We start from the raw sequence: 21789 nt of genomic DNA on the forward strand, positions 1-21789 counted from the left end.
TGGAAATGGAAATTGGACACATATATATAATTTGTATTTACATTACTAAGCTAAGCAGTCAAAAAATCTTGACTACCTAACTACATCAAAGCCTAATCAGAAGGAAAGAGTAAAGCCTCTTACATATTTTAATTTTTTTTCTTCTTTTCCTTACAAAGAATGAAGTAACCAAACAAATAACAACTTATACACTTACACATATAATAATACAATTATACGTATACCGTACACAATATCTATTACTTGCCCTAGAACACAAGCAAATCCTTCTTAATATCATACCCCATTTTTTCCAAATTAGGTTGCACAGCAAATTGAATCATAGGTGGTGGCCCACAAGCCAATGCCAAAGTATCCTCACCAGCCAATGGAACATGCTCCCTCATGATACTCTCCGTGATGAATCCCACACTATATTCCCACCCTTCTTTTGCATTTTCCACAACATACCAAATCTTGAACCTATCACTATAAATCTTTGCCCACTCATCCAACTCTTCCCTCAACAATATATCATCCTCCGTCCGGTTTGCATAAACAACATACATTTCAGTTTGATCATTGGCATCCTTCAAAATCGAGTTCGCCACTTGATAAACCGGTGTGATTCCGGTCCCACCGGCTAAAAATGTTAGTTTCTTTGCAAATCTTTGTTTCCCATGGACCGAAAAATTTCCTCTACCGAGATACTCAATGTGTCCCACGGGGCCTTTTACTTCCAATGTCGAGCCAATAGTGAGGGAGTCCAAATATTGAGACATGATTCCACCATTAGGAAACCTAGGGTGCACGTTTTTGAAGTAAACTTTGACAACCAATTCAAAATACCCAATTTCATCGACGCTACTTGTTGGCGTATAAGCTCGCATGACCAATTTTCCATCGACGGTAACACATAGGAAAATGTGTTTACCAACGGGTAGTCCCAGTAATTGGTCTTCAGAGGGTAATGCAAATCGGAAGAGTCTTACATCATGTGAAATTGAGGTTTTTGCAATGAGCTTGCATGGGATTTTCTCACGTGGGTTAAGAGCCATGATTTCCTTAATAGGAGCAAGATGAGTAAATTCAGAATTTCCATGCATGGAGTTATTTGGTGACGATGAATCGGAGGTGTAGCCAGTGGCAACAAGTTCTCCGATTCTATAATCTTCGAGCAATTTCTTCGCTTTATCGGAGTGGATAGCTTCGAATTCATCGGTACAATCAGTGCCGGCATTGATCAAGATACTGTCTGAGCCACCGGGGTGGTCTTTAAGGAAGCGGGTGCAGTCGTAGACATTGCCGTGGACGATGATCCAAGCAGAATCAAGGGTTTTGTGTTTTTTAACTTCAGAAAGGGAGTATGTTTTTGAAGAAGTGTTCATGAATGGAGTAGAGATACTTTTCTTGAGAATTGGTTTGGTTTCTTGTGATCTTTCTAAGTGTCTTTCCTTTGCCATCCAACCACCTGATTGGTTACCTGGTTGTGTTGGATGTTCAAACACTATGCCAATTTCTCCTTTGTGGGGCCTACACACGTTTGTTTTTACCCTGAACCAACAGTTATTCATCATGCCCTGTAAATTGCAAACACCAAAAGTATTTCATTAGATTCCATTCAAATTCAAGAAATAATATTGAGAACAGTGTGTAGTTCTTGAAATATCTAGCTCTATTATTTTTAATTGAAGTGACTATAAATCAATTATTTTGTGTTTACTTTAGCCAAGTCATTTCATGGGAGTTAAGCCACATATTCATAAAGTAATGATGCCATTAACTGGACCAATGATAGGTACGTAGTGTGAAAATTGTATCACAATGATTTTTTGGTCTTTTTTTTTATAATTGGTTTATGGCCTTTAATTAATCATGGTTGTGTATTGAGTGAAAATGACACTTTTAACTTTGAAAAACAAATAAATATTAATAAAATTCACATCATATTAAAATTATATTATGCATTTAATTCATATATTAACTCATAAAAAATTATATGTCTTTAACGAATGCCTTAAAGTCGTTGTTTAAAGAACCTATAAAAAGAAGAAAAAAAATGCCTGTAACATTTTTTTTTTGGTACAATGCCTACAACATTTCCTTATACAAACTTAATATTTTTGATAGCTTATCCAATGCCTTAATGACACTTGTTAGAATTTTTCCAAAACAAAAATTATATTGTAAATTAATCAAAATTGTAAGCTTATGATTGTAATCTACCTAATGATGTGTATATTTTTACACTAACAGTATGTCAATATTAAACTTTAATATTATCCGTAGAACAAGTCTAAATTGGTTCCTATGAAGAAAAAAGAAACCATATAAAATATGATGGTATCATTTTAATCTAAAAAGCATCAATATGACATATTAGGCTGCTGATAGCAAAGTGAAGACTCACAATTTTTTTATTCTGCAAGTAGAATATGAGATCCAATACTTGAGGAGCAAGTGGAGATTAATTACTATATATCTTAGTTGGTCAATTTCTTTGGAAAATTCTATTATTTTTTTTTTCTTAAAGACAAACTTGTTTTCCTAACACTAAATTTATAGTACAGAAAAAAAAAAAAAAAAAAAAACTAATATGCTAGCTATCTTTTTGTTTGGTCAGCTCCTTAAGATGAATAAATAGGATGTCTGATATTCGAACCTCGACTTTTATATATAACAATTTCTTGTCTCTGTCAATTGAGCTACGCTTCCGAGACACTAACTATCTTAATTTTAATGGAAAAAAGAATGAAAAACTTACCATAACATTCCAAATGAGATTTTCAGGTTGGGTGTTGAGTGCCTCATCCCATGCTCTTACAGCAATCTCCTTGGTTCCAAGAAGGTCCAGCACCTCAACTTCCAGAGACCAAAAGCACCAACACCAATATTTTCCATATTTTGTTGGTTTTTCTGGATGGTCCAATGTGCACACGTGCCATGTTTCTCCACCGTCCATTGTTACCTCGACTCGTGTCACTTTTCTACCACCCCCTATAACAAAGTACACCACCAATGTCAGTTTTTAACCAAAAGAGATAACACACATGTTTCGTTTCAGTGCCTACCAAGTACCAAATTACAACTTGTCAAACAAAAGTACCAAATTACAAGTAGCAAGTAGCAACCATTTGAAATACCAACCAACCATTTTGATCTATATGAATGTGTCAAATGGTGTCACAATAGTTTAAAAAGAGACACGATAATAGTTGCCAATAACAATAATAAAACTAACTTTGATTGTAATTTTGATCTCTCACGTTGAGGATATTTGCATCATCATTAGAAATAGATGGTGACATATATGACAAGTAGAAAACTTTGACATTAGGACTCAAAAAAAATCTAATTGATATATGAATCTCATTTGACATTAGGACACAAATAATTAAGTCTACAAAAAAAAGGACTTAAATAATTTAAATTAAATTGATATTAGTTAATAGTATTAATGCAAAAAGAAAAAAAAACTACTTGACTATCTAAAATAAAATGAGTGTTTAATTATATATATTTATTCAACTGATTCTCTGAACTAATTTTGGAAATATATTATCGCACGTTAATTTTTTTTTGTGCTTTTCCTTGGTACAAGTATCTCCTCTTAATTTATTTTAAACAGATGTAACGTAATTTTATTTTTTTTGAAACAAGATGTAACGTAATTTTTGTTATTTACTTGTATTGATATATGTTTAAAATTTCAATAGAATCCCTCAAAAAAATGAATAGAAACTTCAAACGTTTTCACAAAATTTACATGAAATTCTTGCAATTACCTAATAAATAGACCATGTTTAGACTTCTTAAAAAATAAAATATCCTACAAAGACAAAGACAGATCTAAAAGTATCATTGGTTGTTCTTAAAAAATTTATTAAAGAATCTGTCAAAACTAATTGTTGTCCATAATTAAATTTATTAAAGAATCTCTCAAAAAATTAAAATGGAGATTCTCTTTTTCGTCAAAGCCTCAAAATATCCCAAATTTTCTATGCAAAGAAAGAAAATTCTCATTCAACTGCAAATTTTGTGGCACAATTCATGCTTTCCATAACATATGAAGAATATTTCGTTGAATGAAAATCTCAAATTAAACTCACCTGAATATGAATAACCTTTCAGCGTATAAGGCCTCTGCGTAGTCCATGAGTTAATTGGCAAGATCTCATCGTGACAAGGCGTCGTAATCACGGAGTTTATGTTCAACTCATTAATTATATATTCTGGCTTGTACCACCAACCTGTGAACAAATAAAGTTATGAATACATGACAAAATTCTTAGGTAGAAGCAAATCAAAACAATGTCACATGTATAAAGTTGAACTTTTAACATAAAACAATGGCAAAAAAATAACATGAAAAGCTTGTTTCGATGTTTGAACAGATATTTATGATTATGTTGAATTACGTATTTTCACACAAATTTATTGGCATCAACGTGTGTAATATCAGGTGATCGTGTCTGTATTTTATAGTTTTTAGTGATTTGTGACCATCCGAAATGTTCAAAATCAATAATTTAAATTAAGAAAGAAAAAAAAATCAAAATATGTCTTTTTCTTGCTAGGTCATGTCTCGATCAAAACCAATGATCGAGATGTGACTGTCGAAGCTTATTCAAGGTTATCATGCATCTACAACCGCAATTTAAAACTACGCTCCAGTTATAAGTCGAATAAAGTTACCTTCTTCGTTAGCTTGTTCTGCATCAACATGAGAAGGAAGAACTCTATTATCCTTATAATGATAATGACCATCACATTCATCAGTAGTAACAACAATCCTCTTAAGCCATTTCACCATCCTTCCACCGATAAAACCCGGTATAATAACCCTCACCGGAAACCCATGATCCGGAGCCAAAGCCTCGCCATTCTGCATGTAAGCAAGAATAACATCACGAGAAGGATCCATCGCAATTTCTCTCTTAATACTAGTTCCATATTTCGACCCACCACCGCCGGGTAAATCCTCAGCACCATAAAAACAAACATGTACAGCACCCTTAGACCTTGTTAAAATCCCACACCGTTTCAGCACGTGGTGCAGGGAAACCCCGCGCCACACGGAGTTTGAAACAGCAGCAGCACCCCAGTTAAAACCAACGCTTTGTTTCACCATGTTTTGTTCTTTACGTCTATTACCAGCACAAACAAGTGTAACGGGTAATTCCCGGCTTGGAAACTCACGAACGAGCCGGTCCATGGTGAACCGGGTTGGGTTTTTAACTAAACCGGATACTTCAACAGTCCAATCTTCCCAACGAGCTTTTGGGACAGCACCGTGGTTACGTACGTAGTGAATTGGAACTGGAGTGATGAAACCGTGGTGCATGAGACGTGGGAGTGGTGGTTCTGAATTGAAAGGGTGTTTCCCTGTGAGACGGACCATGGTAGCGTTTCGTGTGACCCAGTTGTCTAACGTTCCTTCGTCGCGTGGGTCGAGAATCGACGGTTCAACTTCCGCGTTGGTTTTTCGGATTAATTCTTGGAGATTCGATGCGTCGTCGTTTTCTTCTTCATCGTCGCTGCTGAAGAGATCTTTGTTTACCGGGAAACCCGGTTTCAGGTCGTGGATGAAATTGTTGCTTGGATTGAAAGTGTGAACGACGCCGTTTAGGTTACGGAATTGACGGTTATCAACTGAAGCTGCCATTATTAATATGGAGAAGAAAATTAAGGTTTTTTTTTTTTTTGGGAAAATGAAAGTTGTTTCCTCCTTCCTTTCTCACTTTTTGGGGTAGTGGAGAAAAGGAATTTGGTCATTTGAATGAGGGGTTTGATGGGAGTTATATAGAGGGAAATAGAAGGACAGTGTGTGGCTTTGCTGCAAGGCAACCTTCACTATTAGAAATGTAGACCCCACTTATCGAAGTTTTGGGATACTTCATTGGCTCACATCACTTTCTTTTTAAAAAGATTTGATAAATAAAATACTTACAAAACTTGTGTGGTTTAAGGATTTTGATAAATGTAGAAAATTATCAACATATATAACTATTTTACTAAATTATCTTTAATAACTATTGGTGTTCTCCATAAAGGTAGAATATAGACAAAATTATGCAAATAATCACTAAACCATCAAATTGATCTATGTCTTTGTAAGTTGTTTTTAAATTAGTCATTGACTTTGTTAAAAGTTTTTCAATTAAATTTATGTCATTTTATTTTTGTCACATAACGAGTGTCATAATTGAGAGATATTTTTGACAAGAGACAGATATTAGTTTGAAATATTAATAGAGTTAGAAACTATATTGAGAGTGGCTTACCAAGACAATGATCAATTTTGTGGTTTACTCTAGTATTTTAACTTAATTTTAAGTAACATTTATGGTGCTTCGTGGTGGTTTCCAAGTTGATTTTGATACTGGGTCTTTTATGGTGGTGCTCGTGGTGGTTTTTGGTGGTGAGACTCGTGGTGGCTAGTGCCGATTTTTGGTGAGGATGCTCGTGGTGGCTGGTGCTAATTTTTGGTGAGGATTAATGGTGGTTTTTGTGTTGGTTAATGGTAGTTTTGGTGGTGGTGCTTGTGGTGGCTAGTGGTGGTTATGTTTTTTGCAGTTTTTCTTCTATGAGTTTTATTATTGATGGGGTTTTCATATTAGACGGTGTGGCTTGTTTAAGGTGCGGTTACATGGGTTTTTAATATGTTTGATGGTTATTTTGGAGAGGATTTTCAACGGATTGGCACAAGATTTGTTTATGCTATTGCGCATGCGTTTAGACTTTGGTTTTTGGAGATGACTTCTTTGTTTGACGTTTAGTTTTTATTGGTTTCGAGGGCCCGCATAGGAGGGTGTTTTTGGTTTGTTTATATGGGTGTTTGTTTGGATGTTCCGCATATACACGACACATTTTTTCTTTGTACGCTGCTTTTTAAGTCTTCTAACCTATCATTCCTTGTGCTTGCTAGTATTCTTTGTGTTTTAAATAAATTTCATTTTAACTTCAAAAAAAAAAAAATTAAGTAACATTTTCATCCTTTATTTCTTTTTCTTCTCATTTTCGTCTTATATTTTTTTAAAACATTACACAATTAACCTTTAAGTGAATTATGACAAAAGAAAAACTGCAGATATTTTCTTTGATCTTCTTCCTCCTCCATTTTAAATAGCAAGAACCTGCAACATAATCTTTTCTGGTTCCTTCATCTTCGGCCGACGTGAATGTTTATGTGGAAAACATATAGTTTGAATAATGACGAAAATGGGTCCCAATAGACCAGGAAGGAAATTTTGGTGTTGAGGAAATTTGTGGTGGGTATTCATACATTTTCAAATGCATTATGAGTTTTTTTAAAAAGGTTAAAATGGAATCTATTATCAAATCAAAGTGGTCTTCCTAATACAAGGTGTACTGAGGAAGAATCAACAAAGTCAGAACAATATTTACAAAGATTTTGAATCAATATAAGAGTTACAAAAGAAATAGTAATTAGCCTATAAATGAACTAAGCCACCAACTATGATAATTAAAAGAAAGAGGATCATATTTCCCCTTCAACCACATAAAATGCATTATGAGTTTTATGTGTTGTATCTTCTTTCTTCCGCTTTCATCTCGATATGCATTGCTTTGATCTAATTTTTGTGTGTATTCATTGATTACAACTATTTTTTATGTTTTACGGGGGGTTTTGTGTTTATTCATTATGTGCAGGCTTCTGTTAGAATGATAACGTTACCTAAATGTATATTAAAGGACTATTTGGGTAGTTTTGTCAAAAATAATACTCCCTCCCATCCTTTTTATTAGAAACAAAAGTGAGAATTTTTTTTGTCTTTTTTATAAGAAATATTGACCAAGTTTCAAGTATGTTTGAAGTTAAATTTCATTTGTACCCTTATTTATTATGAGAGAGAATATTAAAAGTAAGTAAGTTGGTGGAATAAAGAGTAATTAATTTAGGGGTGTTAATGGAATTTTCTTAATTATAGAGGTGTATTAAATGAAGATTACTATTTTCAATGTATTTTCTTAGACTTGATGTTTTATGTCTTTTGTTTCTTGTATAAAGGATCGGATGGAGTATATTACTTTGAAAATAATGTACACAACATTAATTACAGGGATAATTATAACAGTTGACATTGAAAACTGAACATCAAGTACGTTCATTTGAAACACTTATTTTTAAACGGAAGGAGTAATAAACAATGATATGTGTACACACATGCTCCCTCATGTCTTTTTTATAAAAGATAGATGAATAAAAAAATTATGTATTTTTTTCTACATTATAAACAAAATATAGTATCAATTTTAGTTGACTTATTGAAATTTCTTCTTTAGCTTAATTGCAAATTTAATCCATTGTTTGTACCATTTTGGGGATTTTATCATTCAATGAATCTGACAATTGTGTCACTCTTTCATATTTTTCTACTAAAAAACTTGTTTAATGTATTAAATGACGTTGTATATGATCTGTTGATGGAAAAAATCTACATCAACAAAATGTAAACAAAATCCTTAAAAGTTGATATAAAATATGTCATATAAACATATTTTAGATCAAATGTTCGATAGAGAAAAAACTGTTAAATTTTAAAATTGAAGGATCAATTCTGCAAAATGTTGAAGCTTCCATCCTTATTTTAGCACGCCTTGAATAATTTTGATATTAGACAATCTGGTTGTGTATGTAGCCTCCATCCTTATATGTCCAACATCACTAAATTAAAAGCCATTGAATCTATTAAAAAAAAACATGTTAATTATATTTAAAAAAAAACATGAGTATGTTATTTATTTAATCATTGTAAAATTTTAGTATTTTCTATCAATTTTGATCCGTACTAGTTGCAGTCAATTGCATTTATAATTGTAACAAAAAAAAAAATTGAATTTATAATTAAGACAGAAAGTGCGTTTTATCCAGCTGCAATTTGATCTCTACGGTAAGTTGTTTTAAAAGAAAAAAATATTGAATGGCAAGGAAATTACGTCAAATCCCTCTATAATTCCCATAATCAATCAACACAATCCATTTTAATACCGGAAATGTTTCCTTACAAATATTGAAAATGTATAATTAAAACTCTAATAGGCAACGAGGTATGAGTTTTAAGGATTTGACTTCTTTTAATGTGGCTATGTTACGGAAACAGGGATGGAGGTTCCAAACTGATTTTAATAGTCTTGTTTGTCGATTATTTAAGGCTAGTTATTTTCCTAATTATGATTTTATTGGGTCCAAAATTGGACATAATCCAAGCTATATTTGACGAAGCATATTTCGCAGGTGTTTCAACGTGCAACTCACCTACTTGAAGAATAGAGAACATGCCAAAGAATTAGATCTACCAACATCACTCAATCCATAACTCCGCAGGTTCGGCCTATAAGACAATAGGAAGATAGTTGGAAGAAACCGGCACTTGGCAGGTATAAATGCAACATTGATGCATCATTTTCCACTTCTCTTAACAAGGTTGGTTTGGGCATGTGTTATAGGGATGATGATGGTATTTTTGTTCTTGTAAGAACAGAATGGTTTGCCCCTCTTTGTGATATAGATTTGGGGGAGGCTGTTGGACTACACACAACTTTGGATTGGCTCTCTAATCAATAGTTTGACAATGTCGATTTTGCTCTTGATTGTAAAAGGGTTGTTGATTGTGTCAATTCTAGTTTAGATGATAGTAGCGAGTTTGAATGTATTATCACTGCTTGTAAACAGCTGCTAGTAGATAGATTTCAGAACTCTCAAGTTGAGTTCAACAGAAGGCAAACAAATAGGATAGCACACGAGTTAGCTCAAGCAGCCCTGTCTAACCCTAACCTCCATATTATTGATGATGTACCTACATATATTTGATATATTTTAGCTAATGAAATGCAATGATTTTCTTCCTAAAAAAAATATACAACAAATGGTAATAGGAGTATCACCTTTGGTATGTAAACGAAGTTACAAGTACCACCTATAAAATTCATACACAACTCATTGAGTTCGAACTAGGCTGAAGATGTTTGATTTAATAAAAATCAACATTGACAGTTAAGTTACACGTTCCGGACAATGATAAATAGAAGTATAATATAATTTAAAATATAATATTAATTAATATGAAGTTGAATTAAAACAAAATACACTAGGTAATATATTGAGTTTCACATTTCTAAAATAAATAAATTAATAGAGTGTCATTTTCATTTTCAAATATAACAATCATTACTTCCTTTTTCCAATTATATAATTTATTTATTTGATACAATGATAACAATGGATACATCAATATTAAATATGATTAATTTTATTAAATTATTATTTCTTTACTTTTATTTATAGTTATATTTTTTTTTCTAAATTTACGTGAAATAAAATTTTATGTATCACTCATAATGAAGTGAGTAATTAATTTTTTGTTTCTATTTCTTTTTTTACAAAGTGATACTTATTTTGTAATCTATATTTTATATAAATTAAGGGAGTACATACATTTGGTGTGTGTTTATTTTATTTTACTCTCTATATAAACTATATTATTTACAATCTAATCCTTCTTTACTTAATTATATTATATAAAAGAAATTAATTTCTTATAACATTTTTGCTTCCAATATTATCATTTGCCTATTTTTTTTTTACCAGTTTATTCTTCTTTTCAATTTAAATAACTGTTTTTTTTAATTATCAGATAAAATTTAGAACTTATATTATTGTTATTGATAAAAGTATAAAGACATACATGTTAGTGCCCGTATGAAAACATGATAAATTATAAAGACGGTTAATATAAAAATCTAATCATAATTTACTTTCGAGACTAGATATTTATGCAAGTATTTTAAAAGAGATGTTTTTTGGGCATTAATAGAATTAATATGATGAGCTATATATATATATATATATATATATATATATATATATATATATATATATATATATATATATATATATATATATATATAGGGGATGTTTCAAATGAGAGGAGTTTTAAAATGAGAGATGAGAGCATTGAATATTAACCATTAGATCAAAACTAACGGTTCAGATTTGATGTTTCCTTGAAACTGTATATTTTCTCTCTTTTTCTTATACCACGGGCGCGTGTAACTCACGTATCTTTCCAACAATTACTTCTCCTTTCTCAATTTGTTTATAGCTTTCTCTCTCCTCTTTCTCACTCTGCAACTCCTTTCTTCTTCTCATAACCCTTTCCAAACTATGGCTACTAACATGTTCTATCACTTTTTCTTCTCATTCTGTAACTCATTTCTCACTTTTTCTCTATGTTGTTGATAATTAGTAACCGTTTAACAACAATTAAAAATTAAGAAAAAAAGAAGAAGTTAAAATTACTATCATTTAAGTGCTTCGATTCACAAGCCACCTTTTATTTTGGAACCTCTTGCAATTGATTATTTGTCGTTCATTTTGTTTCTTGAAACTGAAAAGTCTATCAGCAAAACAATTTATTTCACTGTGTTTCTTTCTTTCAATTTGTGAAAAAATAAGAAAAATAAAATATAGATTCAATCTGAAAAATTATTCTGAATCTTTCATAGTCATCTCATCTTTGATTTTGCAATACGATTACGTCGTCGTCATCTCTGATCCCTCAAAACCATATTTGGATCTTGACTGCGCCTTCGTCATCACCGATCTGCAAAATCCTAATTGATTTTCCAAATTTTGAGATTAAAAATTGACCATTAACATGATTTTTTGTAAATGAAGAACCTGCAGAATTATTTAACGGATGATTCTGGAAGAGTGTAAGAGATGTGAAAATAGGAAAATAGATGGGAAGATAACAGTGAAAGAAAAAAGAAAAGGAAAAAAAAATGAAAGAAAGAGATGCGCGTGGGTGAGAATTGGAGGGTTCAGATTTGAAGAGTTTATTTTAATCTAAGGGTTATCATTTGATGCTCTCACCTCTCATTATAAATGTCCTCTCATTTGATACACCCTCTATATATATATATATATATATATATATATATATATAATCTTTATGATGAAATTAATTTTATGCATTGACGGTGTAAAACCTTTTTACATCTTACTACATGCAGGCAATCTGGGCTCCTCAAAGTATTTGTGATAGTATTGACCAAACACTCGCAATTTCATTTGGAAGAATACAAATAATAAGGGCATTCATTTGGTTGGGTGGAATAAAATTTCTCGACCGAAAAAAACTTGGAGGCCTAGGCATCAGTACGGCAAGGGAAACAAATATTTGTTTATTAGGAAAGCTTGTTTGGGATATGGTTCAATATTCAAAGAAATTATGGGTTGATATTCTCTCTGACAGGTATGTCGCAGGTTCCAATGTCCTCCATGCTACTGCACACTCTAGTGATTCTGTTACTTGGTCATCTATCCTTCATGCTAGAAATGTTCTCAAAGATGGCTTCTCTTGGCGTGCCAAGTCAGGTTCTTCCTCTTTTTGGTCTTGCCCTTGGAGTTCTCTTGGTTTCATAGGGTCCCTTGCACCCTACATTGACATTCATGATTTACAATTGTCAGTTAAAGATGTATTCTCTTCTGCCAGCCCCATGCACACATCCTTTACACTCAACTGCCTTCTTTCACCATAGACCTCATCAATAATATGCAATTCAATTTCAATGCCTCTATGGACTCATAGCAAAAATGGCATCTACGCCGCTAATAGTGGATATTCTTGGATGTTGGCTCGCATGAATCTGGTAATTACTTCTACCTCTCCTCCTGGTCTTCGATTTGGAAATTACAATTGTCGGAGAAGATTAAATTCCTTTTTTGGTTAGCCTGCCACAATTCAGTACCTACTTTTATGCTAAATCATAGAAATATAGTTCATTCTGCAATGTGTAGTAGATGCGGCCTTCATGATGAGACTTTTCTTCATTGCGTGCGTGATAGCACCCATTCTAAACATTTGCGGCAACATGTCGAATTTAATCAAGCTGATTTTTCTCCAATTAAGATGCTATAAATTGGACCAAGGATGGGGGTGATGGGCCCTTACTCTTTCCTTTTTGCAGCAACAATTTGGTGTGCATGGAGGAATCGTAACATGATATGCTTAGGCAATGAGAACTGGTCGAACGTTAAATTATCCTTCAACATTCAAGGTATGGTTGATACCCTAAAAGCTTGTTATCCTTCCACCTCTAATATTGGTGATGAAGACCAATTCATCAAGTGGAACAATAATAATCATGCTTGTGTCATCCTTAATGTTGATGGAAGTTGCATTGGATCTCCTACAATAGCTAGTTATGGAGGAATTTTAAGAAATTATGCAGGTTTTTTCTTGTCAGGATTTTATGGATACATTCAAAATTCATCTGATATCTTGTATGCCGAACTCTATGTCATCTATAAGGGTCTCTTGTTGGCTAAAGAAATGGGTATTACTGATTTTGTTTGCTATTCTGATTCTTTACATTGTATCAACATCTTCAATCGAGGTTTCATGCTTATGCTGTTTTAATTCGAGACATAAAAGAATTATTTGAGTAGAGAAACGTTATGGTTAATCACACCCTTAGGGAAGGGAATCAATGTGCGGATTTTTTTTGTCAAGTTTGGTGCCTCTTTTGATGTTGAGTTTCTTTGACATAAGTCTTCTCTGGTGAACCTCAAGAACCTCATCTAATGTGATGCGGCTAGAATTTTCTATTTGAGATAATAGCTCTCTCTATGTTCTTTTTTTTTTTTCTTGTTTTGTTTTAGCCTTGTAAAAAAAAACCAAAATACACATGATGCACTTTTGTAGATTGGTTTCTAAAATATTTGTATAAATATCTAATCAATAGAATTTGATTGGATGCAAATATAAAAACTTTCACATTATCGATATATACAAATTAAATTCTTATTATGGTATCCCCTCCTCCAAATAATAAAAATATTATGATATGACACTATAATAAGCATGTGTATCTGCAATATGTAAGCATATTGCAGATTTGGAAGCATGTGTATTTTGGTTAATTAGATTTATATGTAAGTAATTTGTCGTTGTATGTTATTAACTTGGGTGATGTGAATTTGTTCACAGATTCATCCTTTACGTTTTTAGGGATATTGATCATATTATCCTATATGATGTATCATATCAATTTTAATAAATGAATATTGTTTTGCTTTTTGTAAAAAATAAAAAATAGTAAATTCAAACATGTGAACTAATTGAATAGAATGGAGGAGCTCACAATAGGGGGCAATATTACAAGTAGGATGTGGCGCATCGTTGCACCCAACAGCCAAAGGACCCGTCCCAAAACAAGGAACTGAAACCGTGAGAGAGGTTGTGGTTTACAATTTGGCAACAACATGGCAAGAATTATTTATCGCATATTAAGTGTTTTTCAAGATTATACACACTATTTTGTCAAAATAATTTATTTATACTCATTTAAAAAAATATATTAAGCGTGCTAAAAATAGTATTCTTTATTAAACTACAATTATTTATATAATATAAGTTAGTAATATATTTAGGTTAGCTGATATACACTTCATTAAAATAATTTTTTTTTTTATCCTTCATTAATGTTATTTCAAATAGAAAATAATATAATGAAACAAAAATGTTAAATCTAAACCAAGTTACTTGGGCTCTAGCGGCAAGGAGCTTATTCCAAGGACGTACCCAAAGAATATCAGGTTCGATTCTTAGGGAGAACAACGTTTGACCAGTGCGCATGTCTCTACGCACGAGCCGGATTAATCGTCCACCTTTGATGGGTCGGAAATCAATGCGAAAGAAAAAAAAAAATAAAACAAATCTAAAGCTTAATATTAGACCAAGGGAGTAAGACAAAGTCAGTAACTGGGGGAGGCTACTTGGTGAATTATGGGGTTAATAACCAACAAGGTTGGCCCTTAGGTAATGGCTGGAGTCACCTTGGTATGTGGTGTTGGCTCTCTCCTCTCTTTATCACTCACTTTCTTGAATCTTAGCCATATTTATAAACTTTTTATTTTTATTTTATTACTTCATTTCCTTTTTGTCGACCAAAATTACTAATTGTGGTAAAGTTCACATCTAATTATTCAGCTATGATGAAATCACAACTTGTCTCCCATATGATCTGAAAATAGTCAATATTGATTACTTCTTTTTGTTTTTTCGTAAAATGTTGATTCCTAATAATTGTCACTTTTTTTTTTCCTTTGTTTCAAAATACTAAGCTCCGTTCTTAAAAATAAAACTTTTTTTGTCAAGTTATAGAAATCAAAACAGTTGATAATATTATTTAATTTGTTTGTAATTCATTATTGTTTTTACAATTTTATTTTTTAAAAGAAAGTTAGTTTATGTTTTAAACTTAGTATTTATTAACATATTTATTAATGATTGAAGAAAATGGTGTAAAATAAATGTTAACATGTGCCCATGACACATTTTAAGAATTTTACTATTAAAAATTATGTTTTGGAAATTATGTTAATTTATTATTAGTCAAAATGTTTAATATTAATTTTTTTTAAATAAATTCTTATTATTAATAGAATGACAATAATGCTTAACATGTACCTTAAAGATACAAGTTAGCATGACCCATTATCTTAAAATCACTCTTTTAGATTAAGAGAACGTTGTTCTACCTTTTTTTCTTCCTCGAAATTGGTCTCCCAAAACCGATGAAATAATGTTTTTTAACTGACATATCATACCATATAAAATGTTGAATGATCAACACTCATGAAATTAATTGCAAGAAACCTCCTAAAAACTAGAGTTTAATTAAATTTTTAAAAATATTCATTTCTATAATTTAGAACTTCAAATGACATAAGCGAATCAAGCTGATAGTTCAGCATGAGATTGTTCTTTATATGTCCTTTTAGTACTGCTTTTGTGGCTTCCCACATGTTCACTCGTGATTTCCATCAAGAGTGTTATATGAATATATCTATGTCTTTTTTTTTTAATCAATGCAAAACAAAAAGAAATAAATAGAGATGATAAAGGGTATCCTATGCACAAAGTAATACAGTGTGTAACGATTCGATTTTTAGAATATTACTTATTTAATTTTTTATTATTCATTTAATTGTTGGGTTAATTGAATTTTATTAGAGATGGAGGAATTAAGGATATTTTGACAATTTTAGAGTGAAGGGCCTTTTAGTAATTTAAAAGTGGAGAAATATAGTAACTTTGTGGAGTTAATAGAATAAAGGTAAATGGTAAAAGATGATATTAAGTGAATTAGAATGTGTAGTATTATTTGTTAGCAAGAATAAGACTAAGCTCAATAGGAGTAAGTGAACTAAGCTCAATTGGTAAGAGTATATAAGACTAGTAGTAGTCCCAAACTAGGGTTGTGAAATCATTTGTCAAGTTTACAAATTGGAGGCTAGAGAGAGAGAGTTAGAGTCTAGCTTTTGAGAGTTAGAGGTAAGGGGGAAGAGATTATTTTCACATGTTGAGTTATAATCACTTGTATAATATTTTGGTCATGTTTGTTCTTGTGAATTTATGAAATTGATGTTGATTTGAGTTAATTTTCGTGCTCTAATTAAGTTGATAATTTTGGGTATGTGAAAAGTGGTAGAAACTTGTTGTTGCATGAAATTCAATGTTAGATTATGTTAAGTTGATAACTATGAGTTCTTAACTTGATTGGATGAAAATTAGGATGTTGTTGAATGTTGTTAAATTGATGTTCTATCTTTTTGATATGCTATTGGGTAGTTCATGAATGTTTGGATTGTGTTGTTGTGTTGTTTTTGAGTTTTATGTGAAATAATTGAAAACTATAAAAATTTGACGTATGATTAGTGTTACGATGTGTTATAAGTGCTTATTTAAAGTGTATTAACTATGGGCAATGTTTATACAATAATTTTGGAATGAATGAGATCAAAAATGGGATTTGGGGTGTTTTGGAGTGAGCTCCCAAGAGCCAAAACCCAAAAAGTTATAGGCTTCAGCTTCAGTCGTGGCTAAGCGACCATATTGGTGGCTAATCCACCAGTGCAGTAACAACATCCATTGTTATGTGGGTTTCGATCATTAAGGGGTGTTTCTGTACATCCATGGGCATTTCTTTTGTGATGTTTTGTTGCTGTTTTGATTCTTAAATGATAGGCAATTAAAACTTGCTTAGTATTGAGTTGTTTATGTGATTTTGAGACAATGGAATGAAATTTGAAACATGAAAATGGATTAGAATAAAATAGAGTTTTCCCAAATGAAATGATTTTGCTATGCAATTGAACTATTGTGATATTAGACATAGTGATAACATGTATGAATGATAAGGATATGTGTGAGCATGAAAGTTGGTTTATGTGAAATATGTGCAATAGACGAACTTTGTGAAATATGAAATATAGACGAACTTTGAGAAATGATGAATCATGATATGTTACCTTGTAAATGATTACATGATAATGATAAGGTGATGAATAATGATTGGATTGATTATGATGTTGTTTACCGGTATTTTTGGTAAACAAGAAAGGTTGGTTTTAATTATTACAAGCAGGATCAAAGCAGAAATCCTAGGACATGTTGTGCAATGTTTTTCAGAAAAAAAGGTCTGCGTTCATCAAATTCATAGGTTACTTTATGAACAAGACGAGACCGTATGGCGTCTTTCGACAGAAAAAAGGTTTTAAAACAAAAGGAAACGCAGTAAATATAAAATAAAGGCTAAAAGTTTAAAACGCAGAAACTTAAAGAAAAGATAAATTGCATTGCATTAAAAATAAAGGTGGTTTGACAAATCCTTTACATAAATTACGTATAACTCTTTTCTCTCGCGTCGGTAATTCGAGTGTTGTAGAATTTCTATAAGTGATTTGAGACCTATTTTATAGATGGAACACTACTATTTATACATAGCAAAATAACAGAAGAAAGCTCAACTCCACAATCATCACTTCTTCCATGTAGACAACTGGCTGTCTCCCATGTTTCCATTGAGGAAACCGCTTTTCTTTGAAATTCGAAATCTTCCCGCCTCAACAATAATAGTTTGGCTTCGACGGTCTTGCATTCTTGACTCGCATCTTGTCGAACTCTAAAGCTTGTATACCCTTTCATGCTAAGTCCACCTCCCGTCGAACTCCTTAAGTTGAAGGAAAAGACTTCGATTCTTGCAAAGATAAAAGTCAACTAATGTTGACTGCATTAAATGAGCCTGTTGAAATTACAGGCTAACAAATTGACCCCCAAAAATGTCATTTTCAGTGAATAGTTCAAAGGAGAGAATTAACAACATTTTTGAGAAAATCTTCCGAATGTTCCACACAATGACATCATGGTAATTATGACTTTCAAGAGTGGTCTTTTTCAATGTTCTTTCACCGTACACTTCCTACATTTAGTGGGTCACCACTTCTACAGTTGAAAAGGTAGTGGGACACCTCGCCCCTTCAGAGCCCAGATGTCGGCTACAAGCCATATCAGCTTACACGAAAAGTTCGAACACGTGGTGACCTCTCGGTGGATTGGTAATTTAACAGTTCCTGTTTGACTCTATAAGAACTTTACCTTCAACCTAAGCCCTTTTTCTTGAAACTTTCCTTCTTTTTTTTTCTTCCGAAAAATAACTTACTCAACAACATTGTTACCCTTTCAGAAATTTTCAAAGGATTTTGATTTTTCTTGGCATCGTTCATCAGAACGCTGTTAATTTTCCCCCCTTTGCTTCGATTTCGTCAATCGTAATTCGAAATGGCTTCCGTTAGCGACTCCGCAAACAAGTCATTTGAAGGCAAGGAAATCCCTCTTGCAACCAACGTTGAAGCTTTTCCAAGGAAGAACAATCAAATTCATGCTCCAGAATCTTACTTGGACGCAGAAAAAGTTAAGATTTGGAAATCTCAGGTACTCATTCCATACTCTGTCTCTGGTACTGTTTACACCTTTCTAGGGCCTTACCCAGATACCACATTAGACCCTAAAAAATCGAGGAAAATTCCCCAGTTGCGAAAGACATAAACCTAGGAAATATATTATGTGATCCTTTTACCACTATATTTAACGGATTTTTCCAATCATATGATTAAAAAGGATCTTGCATGATGCACCACTAAAACCATTTGTGCATATTACAGTTAACCAATATAAATATATATTGTCTTTTTCCCTTTTTATTTTTTATTCATTAAAATTTTATTTGTTACGACTTACTTGTTACTCACTCCCACACCTTATATAAGCACCGATTGATAATAATAGTATAAAAACACATCTAGAAACTTGGAAGATAGCTTATGTATAGGGAAAAAAATTATATCGCAAAGTTGTCCAATAACAAATGCAAATTGGACACTTTACCTCTTTGTTATTTACACATATAGTCGATTTGTAAGAGCAAAACGAATATCAAGTTAAAACAAAATATTCAACATAATCAAGATATGTGAATTTTGTCAAAAAAATAAGAATAAAGATATGTGAATAACTACTATAGGAGAAACAAGATAATAGATAATATCAAACTATAATTTATTAATCAATCTTATTCATACATGTATTACATAAGATATGAACATTTCTTAAATATATATTGATTGATTTATTAATAATATAAGAGTTAACAAATTTCAGAGATTAATACTACTCAATGAAGGTTTGCAACAAGGAAGTTTAGGACACTAAATTCGTTGGCATTCTATATCAGGATGTCGGCAACAAGGTGGTAATCCAATTAGTGCACATGCAATAGCAAGAATTAACACCACAAACTTGAAAATAGCGTCCATTATAAAATAACTTTGTTTGCAAAGAACAATAAAATGGATAATTCAGTTGTATGTTAAAACAATGACTACTTATTTATAGACATATAAATAATATTGTAATATATCACAATGAAATATTTAGACTTTATTAATGTGTAAGCCTTAATTGTTTTCTTAAATATGTTTTTACGTTGGATCTTCACGTGAAACAAATCTTCAAAAAATATTATGGAATCTTCACGTTTTAGTTTAGTTTTCAAGAAGCGGAACAAGACACGCTATGATGTCGCACCAACATGTCAAGACATGACATCTTGTCTGACATATTGCTAGAACTCATGTTTTAACAAAATGCAGCCAACACATGGCTACAAACCTAACATATAGTCCTTAGGTGAAATTACATAATTGCCCTCTTTCTCTAATTCTCTCTCAAACTTAGTCGACTGATAAAATTTCATTAGAGTTTTAAGCGGAATGTTATAGTTTTTGAGGGAGCGATGGAAACATGACAAACAAGCTTAGCCAACCAACAATATGACCTATTAGGAGGTAGGAATCTTTGAAGGATAACTCACCATCATGATAATTATTCGAACTAAGTTTGTAACCTTTGTCATGATGGGTAAGTTTAATAAACTTTAAATCATAATATATATTTTTTCTTCATATTTATAAGATTAATTCATCTTTTTTAAAACGTTTAATTTTTGTACAATATCAGTATATAAACTTAAATTTTCAACACATTACAACTAATTATGTGTGTCGTTTTAGAAGTGACTATGATCAATAATCAAATATTTCTATTGATCTAACAATTATAATTGTTTATCAATGTAAAAATTACACACATTAATTGTTTATATGAATCAAATCCTTTGGAAAAAGCATATGCACCCTTAGTCATGGAAATGATCTATTTGTGAAAGGCTTCTATTTTTACCAATATCTTTTGTGTATAACGAGTCTTTTTCAATTCCTTCTTTTTTCTCCATTTACAATAATATTTGTAACAATGATTGACATGAAGTTAGCAAGAAGGTTGGAACAACGAGAACATATAGGTGTTTCCATCACAAACATTTTGTATTAAAGACGTGTTTGATGTCTGACATGTATCAATAATCGATACCGACACAACGCAGGTAAACTACATAAATGTTGGTTATTAACTCTAAGTGAAATGCCTAATAGTAGGATATTATTTTCACACAACTTTATCGAATGACAAAAAATCTCATAAATCATATAACATATTTGCTTCCTTTCTACTTCTACTCTCCCTCACATTAGTTCAATCTCCATCATCAAGCTTGGCTACAACATAGTACCTCAGATATTTTAGGGTATTAAAATTTTATAAGGCCCACCATCAATTTTCCTTTTATCTTTCGAAAAAATGTTAGCTACTCTTTAGCCCATCGTTAATATTGGCAATTCAGCAATGCAAATCTCAACTCTCATTGTTCTCAAGACCAACTACCATTTATATTTCAAATATGAAATTAATGGATCCACTATTTTAGACATGGTTAGAAAAACTCCTTATATTAAATTTTTAGTTTTTTTAACTCAACTTTCAATCTAACTCCTAAACTCAAAGGTCTCCCATTTTAATTATTTTTAAACATTAAAAACGCCCATTTTAACATTAAACAGAAAATTTCAAACTTATATTTAGGTGACTTGCATATTATAAGAATTTAAATAAAATAAAGAGAGCATGAGTGACACATTAAATGAGACGATTTGAATTCTTTTGGTAAACGTGAGAAATAGATATTAAAGGGGAAGAAAAAGGGAAATATATTTTGTGAGCCCTTTACCACTATATCTAAAGGATCTGCACAATCATATGGTTAAAAAAGGATCTTGCATGCTGCACCACTAGAACCATTTGTTCATATTACAATTATTCAATACTAATATATCTTGTCCTTTTCACTTTTTATTTTTTATCCATTGAAATTTTACTTCCTTTTCACCTTGACACCTTATGTAAGCATTATATTGGTAATTTTTCATACATAAAGATAATTTATATTGAAATTAATTTGTTCATTTTGTCTGTAGCTATTAATTAATTACCCTCTGTTGATGATGTATATACAATTGACTTTTCATATTCCAAAGCAAAGTAT

The 21789-nt window shown here is 31.7% G+C and overlaps 2 protein-coding genes across 2 annotated transcripts; one reads left to right on the forward strand and one right to left on the reverse strand.

The window, feature by feature from the left end:
- LOC11428809 (nitrate reductase [NADH]) lies at window positions 1–5757 on the reverse strand. Its single transcript, XM_003614772.4, has 4 exons — window positions 4675–5757; window positions 4089–4229; window positions 2744–2976; window positions 1–1559 (listed from the first exon to the last, which is right to left on the reverse strand). Exons 1-4 carry the CDS (start codon window positions 5642–5644, stop codon window positions 249–251), a joined length of 2655 nt encoding a protein of 884 aa, XP_003614820.1. The 5' UTR covers window positions 5645–5757; the 3' UTR covers window positions 1–248.
- A 7181-nt stretch (window positions 5758–12938) lies between these two features.
- On the forward strand, window positions 12939–13427 carry LOC112422118 (uncharacterized). Its single transcript, XM_024784872.1, has one exon. The coding sequence runs from the start codon at window positions 12939–12941 to the stop codon at window positions 13425–13427; it is 489 nt and encodes a 162-aa protein (XP_024640640.1).
- The last annotated feature ends 8362 nt before the right edge of the window (window positions 13428–21789 follow it).

Source organism: Medicago truncatula, chromosome 5 (assembly GCF_003473485.1).
Source record: "Medicago truncatula cultivar Jemalong A17 chromosome 5, MtrunA17r5.0-ANR, whole genome shotgun sequence".
In the NCBI taxonomy this organism is placed as follows: domain Eukaryota; kingdom Viridiplantae; phylum Streptophyta; class Magnoliopsida; order Fabales; family Fabaceae; genus Medicago; species Medicago truncatula.

Excerpts from the sequence above, each read along its gene's own strand:
- LOC112422118 (XM_024784872.1), top strand. The coding sequence starts at position 12,939 with ATGGGGGTGATGGGCCCTTACTCTTTCCTTTTTGCAGCAACAATTTGG.
- LOC11428809 (XM_003614772.4), bottom strand. The coding sequence starts at position 5,644 with ATGGCAGCTTCAGTTGATAACCGTCAATTCCGTAACCTAAACGGCGTC. Across the intron at positions 2,977-4,088 it reads GAAAGGTTATTCATATTCAG|GGGGTGGTAGAAAAGTGACA; the intron begins GTGAGTTTAATT and ends ACTTTGTTATAG. Across the intron at positions 1,560-2,743 it reads ATCTCATTTGGAATGTTATG|GGCATGATGAATAACTGTTG; the intron begins GTAAGTTTTTCA and ends TGCAATTTACAG.